This window comes from Brachyistius frenatus, unplaced genomic scaffold (genome assembly GCF_029030835.1).
Source record: "Brachyistius frenatus isolate BFR_SWC_R1_liver_20210118 unplaced genomic scaffold, ASM2903083v1 Contig_23, whole genome shotgun sequence".
Taxonomy (NCBI): domain Eukaryota; kingdom Metazoa; phylum Chordata; class Actinopteri; family Embiotocidae; genus Brachyistius; species Brachyistius frenatus.
Window position 1 is genome coordinate 866,693 of NW_027210622.1, and position 8,432 is coordinate 875,124.

General features: G+C 38.5%; 1 protein-coding gene across 1 annotated transcript; it reads left to right on the forward strand.

Moving 5' to 3' along the window:
- The first annotated feature begins 650 nt into the window (after nucleotides 1–650).
- On the forward strand, nucleotides 651–2,453 carry LOC138620170 (uncharacterized). The gene is made up of 4 exons (XM_069697144.1): nucleotides 651–754; nucleotides 887–968; nucleotides 1,226–1,561; nucleotides 2,089–2,453. The coding sequence occupies exons 2-4, from the start codon at nucleotides 908–910 to the stop codon at nucleotides 2,451–2,453; spliced, it is 762 nt and encodes a 253-aa protein (XP_069553245.1). The 5' UTR covers nucleotides 651–754; nucleotides 887–907.
- The last annotated feature ends 5,979 nt before the right edge of the window (nucleotides 2,454–8,432 follow it).

An 8,432-nucleotide genomic window follows, 5' to 3' on the forward strand; every position in this document is an offset into this window, starting at 1 on the left:
CGAGCAAACTAAAATACAATTGATAAAGCGTTAAATATTTCTCTATTTTAAGTGTTTTCAGAGTTGTGATAAATGGGAACGTACTATGTGAAGGTCAAGAACAAGAATCGTAGTTTTTATTACTCAGCCTTCGGTCACTTATCTACTTGTTAGTGGTGTGAAGGAAACCCAGTTTTGACCTGCGTGTGTGTGTTACTGACGTTGATCTTACTCTTTCATTATTGTGTAACTGCTTCCGATAAATTGACTCATGACTTCACAAAAAGACACAATGAAGTCCTTAACTGAATGTGAGAGACTCTTTGGTGTACAATACATTAAAGAATGTCCCCTGTGGCTGTTGCCTTGCAGATTGAACATTGTTAAATAATGACCTCATGGGAAAAATCAATATCAAAGTTGAATGCAGTGAAATGAAGCAGCAGAGCACTGCTGCAACACATCAAAGGCAGTCATACAAGTCTCTACTTGTGGCAGCTTTCATAAATAGAACTTCACTGTCAGCCTGTAATTTCTCTTTCCCTTCCTCTCACACACGCACACACCACACTTCCTCTTCTATCCCATGTTGTCTATAGTTTTAGCACACATCCTCCTCAGAAATCTTCAGCCTTCCTGGTAATTCCACTTCATAAATCTGCAATGATTAACTTCTGGTTCCAGGAAGAACAATACATATTTACTACAGCACCATAAGGAATCTAGGGCAACAAGCACTAAAGAAGAGCTGCGGAGAAGCAACAGTCCTCCAGAGGTCAGTTTCACTCAAATGTAAGACTTAACAGACATGTGGGGGTTAAATCATCTCGCTAAGATCAAGGTATCACTATTGTAGTTTGCATTTAAAATAAGCTGTTTTAATTTTTTTTGGCTCTCCATGTTACAGTGGAATATAAAAGAGATAAGAATGGGGTTCACAGCACTGCATATGCTCTGGCTTCTACCTGCATTGACTCTCACAACACAAGGTTTGTGAAACTACTTTAAACTTTTTCAGCAGCAATGTTTTTGTCTAAATGTCTGTTGTGTGTAAATGTGTTGCAGGCACTTATGGTCTTAACTTGTCTTAATATAAAACTGGAAACAACTACAGACTGAAAGGGTGAAATATTAATACAATTTAAGTTGTGACTGTGTTGCTAATAATGCTAACTTCAAGACAAACAAACTATCCAGACACATTTGTTTTCAGTACATTTTAGTATATCTGTATCTGTGTCACCAGGGTTGGTGAACCTGAGTGTGAGTCCCAAGATTACTGCAGAGTGTGGCAAACCAGTTACACTCAACTGCAACGCATCCTCATCTCAGCGTGGACTATCAATCAAACACATGGAGTGGTCCCAAGACAAAGCAACGTTATGTTCTGTAGACACTGAAGGAGAAATCACACACCACAGAGACTCTTTAAGTGACTTCCATTGTGAGTATGAATACGGACGACTGTCCCTCATCTTTCAAAAAATGCAGCCTCTGAAGAGCGGAAACTCAAAGCCCTACAGGTGCAAACAACACTCCAACCAAGGAACAGCCCATGGATATACAAGAGTGGAGTTACAAGGTCAGAGTCCACAGTTATTCTTAGACAGACAGACAGACTAGAAACAATAATATTTATTTGCATTATTTGTAATATTACTGTCATGAATATATATACTTTAAAAAAAACTTAAGTTCAGTCTTGAGCTCAAACAAATGTGTTGAATGCTGAATTAGGAATCTTGCACCTTGAGAAGCAGTGTTTTTCCTTCCTGCCTTTGTTTTCAAATATGTCCGAATAGTGTGAGACAGTTTGTGTATAACTTTTTCTCCATTCAAACAGGATACCTGCAAGTAGGCACAAAGAAAGTTGTCATGATGGAAGAATGATATCAGCGAAACTGATTTTTTGCAACTTTGCAACCCAAAAGTTGTCATTGTAAAACACGATAAGATGGATATACTCAAGCAACGTGCCTTAAAAATGTTGTTCAATGGGTAAAGCATGGTGGCTTTTTGATGGTATCATGTTAAGTGAGACCATTAAATGTCCCCAATGTTTTGTATGTCACCTTGATTTCAAAACTCTTCTCGTGCTTTTCCCCTCAGAGTGTTGTGGGAAAGTTGAAGCTGCTTTAACAAGTTCCGGCCCCACCTGCACCTTCTCCCACGTCTGCCCAGACGGAGATGTGGACTGGTTTCACGGCTCCCACAACCTCTCAGATGAGTCTCTTAAAATCTCCACTTATAAAAGTGTGGATAGACAGGGTGGGCTGACTATCCAAAGTTACCTGTGGTGGAACAGCTCAAATGTGCCCTACAACTGTTCCTTGAGGAGCACCATATCTGGTAGATACATTGCAAGTGCTTTGGTTCTGAATCGTGCAGTCCCGATCAGGAGTGGAGCCGGATCACAGGAAATTATGAGGAAAATTGTCTGTGTTTTAATCTCTCTTGCTATCACACTGAAATAATGGATTTGTCAAAGTAAATTTACATCATGAAGTGTGATCGGACATCAGGGAGGAGCAATGATTATCATTGATGAGGAACAATAAGGTACTGAGGCATTTTTTTCAAAAATCTGAGCTACAGCGTGCCAAGTTAAGTGACTCATATTGCACGGTCCAAAGGTTTATAATTCTTCCTTTTAGCGCTTGGCTGAAGTGAACAATAAAATTACAGATTGTTGAGAGGTGATAACAAGGGAGCCGTTAATCATTACGCTGTATAAAGTCCCTTTGTTGTTTTGAGAGTCATGGATGAGAGAACGAAGCATATTGGTTTTATTACACTCTCTGAGTATGAAAATGTGCAAAAACAAAATGTTAAAGAAGTTAATCTGGCTGCTGGTTCAGTTTAGTCTTCAGCTATAAACCTTCAAGCCACAGATTATGTTCAGGTGTATGTATGTATTTAGAGTGAGAATACAAAAATATCTATGGACAAGTGTTTACATAAAAACATTTTTAGAAAATCTTGAACAGAATACAACTCCTCTGTAAATGTCTTTACAAAAATACAGAAGCTTTTGAGTTTGAACAATCAAACAGGAAGACATAGACTGACAATGGAGCAGCAGCTCTGTCTATGGTTTGTGGATGGATGCTGCCCTCTGCTGAGCGAGTAGAATAGTGATCCGTGATACAAGTAACTTCTGGACAGTAGGCTGTCCACATCTACATCTAATGGTATATAACCATGCAATCAGCTTTCAGTTTGGTTTTGATTTTATCTTCTGAGATGCAAATGGAGGGGAAAGTCTTGTGGTGCTCACAGATGTAAAATATCAACAGTTGACGCTTTATAGGAACTATTTTTATGTAGAAAGTAGTTCCCATGACAACTGTCTACGGTGAGGTTTGTGGATTATCCAGAGAGATGTGGACATGTTGTGGAGATGGGGAAATATAATTATTCAGTGCTCCGATAACAACACAAAAAGTTCCATTCAGTTTTTTTCAGGTAGTTTCAGAAATCTGAGAGACCAAGATAAACAACATACAAACTGCATGGCCACATATCACTAGAGGCAAGTGATATTGGGTGGACAAACCCTTTCAGATGGATACACTGACTAAAGTATATATGAACAGACAACTAAAGATCATGTGTGGGCAAAAGTCAGAGTATATCTTATTGTTTTCATCAGCCCAACAGTCAGCATGAATTAGAGGACAGATATAAATAATTTTAATCTTTAGCTTTCTCTCAGTCTCTCACCACTCAAACCTTTTTAGGTACTGTATATGGTACTTTAAAGCCAGAGGAAGTACCCAGCTCCAAGGCCAAAACCTTTTTAACGGCTCAGTGCACCTTCCTCAAACAGACATTTGAGAGCCTTTTAAAGTCAGAACGACTCCCTGCTAATGGTGTCGCTAAATCAGTGCCATGCACGTGAAGGTTGAGCTTTTAGCAAGACAGTGCTGAGGCTGAAGTCCTGTGGGTAAACCAATTCAAGGTCACCTTGACTACTACAGAATGCATGGATGCATCCAGACACAGACCTGACAGGCACAAACACAAAGAGTCATGTTTACATCATTTCAGAGGACATAACATTAACTTGAAGAGACTGTAATTATTACTACTGCTTTTCCCACCTGAACCTTTACAAGTCTTTATCCTTATATGTAAGGGTTTAAAGCTGGGTCCCCATAATCTGACGTCTAATTAGATTTATGTACCCGTAACATCAATACATACACGTACACCAGTCCAGATATGCTTGCTAAAAAAAAAGATTAATGTTCGTGATGTCTTTCATTTGTTTTGGCTGGAATAAAAAAAAAAAAAATTGAAAATCATTGCTCCTGACTGACATCTTGTAAATGTCACTACTGACTATAAAAACGATATATAGTCTGTTTACACTGAACAAATATTTAGCAGGGCAAAATAAATGCAATTTACACAAATGGTCAAAAAGTAATGCCTTTAAAGTCTGATTGACCATGATAAAAACAATCTTTTTAAATTAGTCTTTAATTCATACTCGGAGCAATCATAATAATGTGCTCCATACCCTTGTATTTGTTTCCTGTTGAATGTCATACAACAGAAGTCTGAATAAATTACAATGAGTTGTTTTTTTTTTTTTTTTTAAGCAAGAAATTAAATCACTAAGTCATGGCTTTCTGGAAATGGTACAAACAAAAACAAACATGCAGGAGAAGGTCTGCAGGAAATCCGCTGTGGCTTTTTAACACATTGAAAATCTGTTTTATTACTGTTTTTATATTTGGGATTTTTCAGGAATTTTAGCGAACAATGTGGACAAATTATTTTTGCTTAAATACTACTGTAATTTATTTTTAAATGGGAAATAAAGATTGAAATTTATTATAAAAATATGATTTCTGGTTGTTTTCTCCAAGGCAATAACAAACTGGAGGTTTGCAGCTTGGATTGTACCTCATTTATGTTGCTTTGGTCTAAAGTGGTTGCCAAATAAATAAATACAGACATCTGTGTATCCTGAAAAATACAATTTGCAAAAATATCAGTATTTAAAACTTAAAAGACAAAGCCGAAGTTTGCACAGCTCTCCTGGAGTTGTACTTCATCAAATTTCCATCCATGCCGAGTTTTTTTTGGCTTTGCCCCAAGACAACCTACGCCAGTAGTCATTGAAGTACAAATTAAAATGAAAACAGCTGCTTCTGCTGTGATGGGATCAAAAGCTCCATGATATATATATATATGAATGTTGCACATCACAGTGTATTGGTTTTTAGTTATTACTGTTTCAACAAACAGCATCAGTGTCTCTACAGTTGTAGCATCCACTTGTAACCACAAGGTGGACCAAGTTACACACTTAACAGCTGTCTTCTGGACAAATATTGATTCCGGACTCATATTCGGATATTGAAGCTTATCCACAAGGTTCAAAAAGTCCAAGATGCCTTGATTCACTTAGTCCAAGTAAACTCAGACAACCTTTTCAGTGATTGACAGTTTGCTGAGTTAAAGGTGAACTATAGGTTAGGGTACAATAAAACAGACAAACCTTTAAATTTATAGCTGTATTTCTTCTGTTTCTCCATTCATGTTTTTTTTATTTTTGTTATTTCTTGTTTCTGTTGCAGAAATATAAGGTATGCTGGTGTTGTAACTGAACAGCAGGAGTTTCTTTGCTACCTCAACACATTGACCCTGTTTCTTCCAGGGATCCTGCTGCCTTGTTACATCATTTGTCAATGTTTGAAGTTTGCTTCTCCTGCACCTCATCTGGGCAAAGTACACGGCAGAGGGTTTTCGGTTTATTCACCGAGATGTGCGAGTGTATACAGGGGCTTAGGGTCATGTTCCCATGGTAACTGACAAGTGTCTCACTGTGTGCCCTGCTTCATGTGTGTTTATGTGTTTTTGTGTGTCTGTCTGACCAATTAGCCCAGTAGGCTGTTATCTCCTCCAAAGGGAGGTTTACATTATCACCCTGACAGCGTTGTCAGGTGGTCGTTGGTCAGGTGAGTGGCCTCAACTAGCTCCATACACAAGAACAGAAGAAGGGACGAGGTGGATGGGTCACAAGAAACAAGATAAGAAGCTGACTGACCGACAAACAGTGAGACAGGATGGATAGATGGAGTTGACAAGGAGAACAGGGACAGAGGGATGGAAAGAGGAGATAAAAGACAGATTATGTCAACAAACAGCTGAGATTCATGGGAAACACTGATAGGCTGTTACCTAACATTACGGTAAAGGGGAGTTGGCTTGGGATTAATTGCCCCAAGAGCCAAAGTACACATTGCTCAGTGATGTTGTTCACAGCTGTGGCACAGTTGTGTTTTAGTTCTTCATTTACAGCACTCTTTAAATCATGTATTCATTGCAAAGCATTGCATGCTGCACACACTGCACACATATTGGATGAAATATACCACTGTGTTTTAAATCAACAACAAAGATCAATACTTGTTTACAGCCTGCAGCACTGTATGTTTCCTCTCAGTTCAGCACAACAGATTATTTGCTTAAGTAAAAGCAGCTATTCCACACTATAAAAACTCCATTATAAATAAATATCCTTAAAGAGTCTCATGTCACTGAATGGCCTGTCAGTGTCATAATATTTAATTAATAGCTAATGATGCAAGGATATGCAAGCAATACTTAAAAGAAGCTATAATTGATGTCTGGAAGAGCCACTGAGTACTGTGGTGCGACATGATACTGGACCCAGTTCATTATTTTTGGGACACAAGTGAAACGCATTTTGGGGTTTCAGGCAACAGAAGACTGACCAGCAAAAAAGGGAGCAGTGAGAGGCTGGAACTTTTAACTCAATGAAATGAGGGCAAAACGTGACTGGTAACTACACAGTGTTTTCTGTGATGGTAACAGATCTGTTCGGTGGTGGCCAAGAAGCATTCACTTCTGTAGATATCTGAGGAAAAGCTTGTTTTGGTACTCTTTAGGATCCCTCTTATCTAAGTCCCTGGCCTCCAGGATTACAGTTAACAATCAAAAGCCTGTTGCTTGGCACAGTGTCAAGTGTACTGTAGGAGAAAGTGCCAGTTGATCCCAATATTTCCCATGGGAGATGGTGGAGACAGTCAACAGAGCTAAAAGAGATTTACATTCAAATAGGTGGCCAGAAAAGTCCAAATTGACACAAGTAGAAGTAGGAGACCAGTTGCTGGAGTTGTAAAAGTGAAATGTTGTCCCATTCTTGTCTTACATAGAATTTCAGCTTCTCAACAGTTCTGGGTCTCTCTGTCGTATTTTTCATTTCATGATGCAACAAATGTTTTCAATGGGTGACAGGTCTAGACTGCAGGCAGGCCAGTTTATCACACAGACTCTTCTAATATGGAGCCAGGCTGTTGTAATAAGTGCAGAATGCGGGTTGGAATTGTTTTGCTGAAAAAAGCACACCAAAAAAAGTAGTTGTCTGGATGGCAGCAAATAATACTCTGAAACCTGTATTTATCGTTCAGCATTAACGGTACCTTCCCAGATGTGCAAACCACCCATGACGTACACTAATTCACCCCTTACCTTCATGGATGCTGACTTTTGAACTGTGCGTTGATAACAAGCTGGATGGTTTTATATCCACTCATGTTACTGACTGGTTGCCAATTAATCTAATAAGTTGTAAGATGTTCCCCGAAGTCATTTTTTTCATCTTTAGACAACTTTTCCATTCTTTTGTTGCCCCTGTCCCAACTTTTTTGAAATATATTGCTGGCATGCATCAATATTTTTGATGCATTCATATGTAATCATTACCTTTACAGAGTAGTTGAATGAAATTGATCAATGTACTGCTTTTTATATTGTTGAGTAGTTCTATGCATTGTATCATTCTTAGGGCAGTTGAAATAAATGTATTTTGGTTGTAAATTTACTGCAATGAACATTTCTCCCTCAAATTTTGTGCAGTACAAGTAAAAAGGTACAGCTCCTGAGTAACTGTATTCGGTTAATTTCCTTTACTGAAAGCAGCAACATGCTTTTACAACCTAATTCTTCCAAACGGTAATTGTAGGTCACAATTACACATAAAGCAGTGATGGCTCGAACGTCTGTGTACATTCTGTAAAATATCTCAGGCGACAGCACAGGAGTTGTAATGAAACAGTTCATCCCTCCTCTGCACCGTGGATAGTGTATATAGCGTGTATAGCAGATCAAAGTGAATAAATGACTAATTTCGTTAAGTTAGTAGAGGTAAAGCTAATTCATTTTGTGCCATTCAGTGTGGATGCAGACTCCTGTATCGCTTTATGTAAAGCTGTTGCTTTGAATAGATCAACATGAATAACTCAGCAGGAAAATTGAGCTTTGCCTTAGCCGCTTTCACATCCAGGGTAAGGTGTATTGAATGTGAAGAGTACAGCTGGAGAAATGTGTTGAAAGGTATGAATAAGATCAATATACACTCTTAAAGCTGCGTGCCAGCGATGATTCTCCAGGTATTCAGCAGTCACAGAACAAAG

Bases quoted from the DNA above. Each gene is read 5' to 3' on its own strand.
- LOC138620170 (XM_069697144.1), top strand. From the start codon at position 908: ATGGGGTTCACAGCACTGCATATGCTCTGGCTTCTACCTGCATTGACT. The intron at 969-1,225 runs GTTTGTGAAACT...CTGTGTCACCAG, and splicing joins ATTGACTCTCACAACACAAG to GGTTGGTGAACCTGAGTGTG. The intron at 1,562-2,088 runs GTCAGAGTCCAC...TTTTCCCCTCAG, and splicing joins TACAAGAGTGGAGTTACAAG to AGTGTTGTGGGAAAGTTGAA.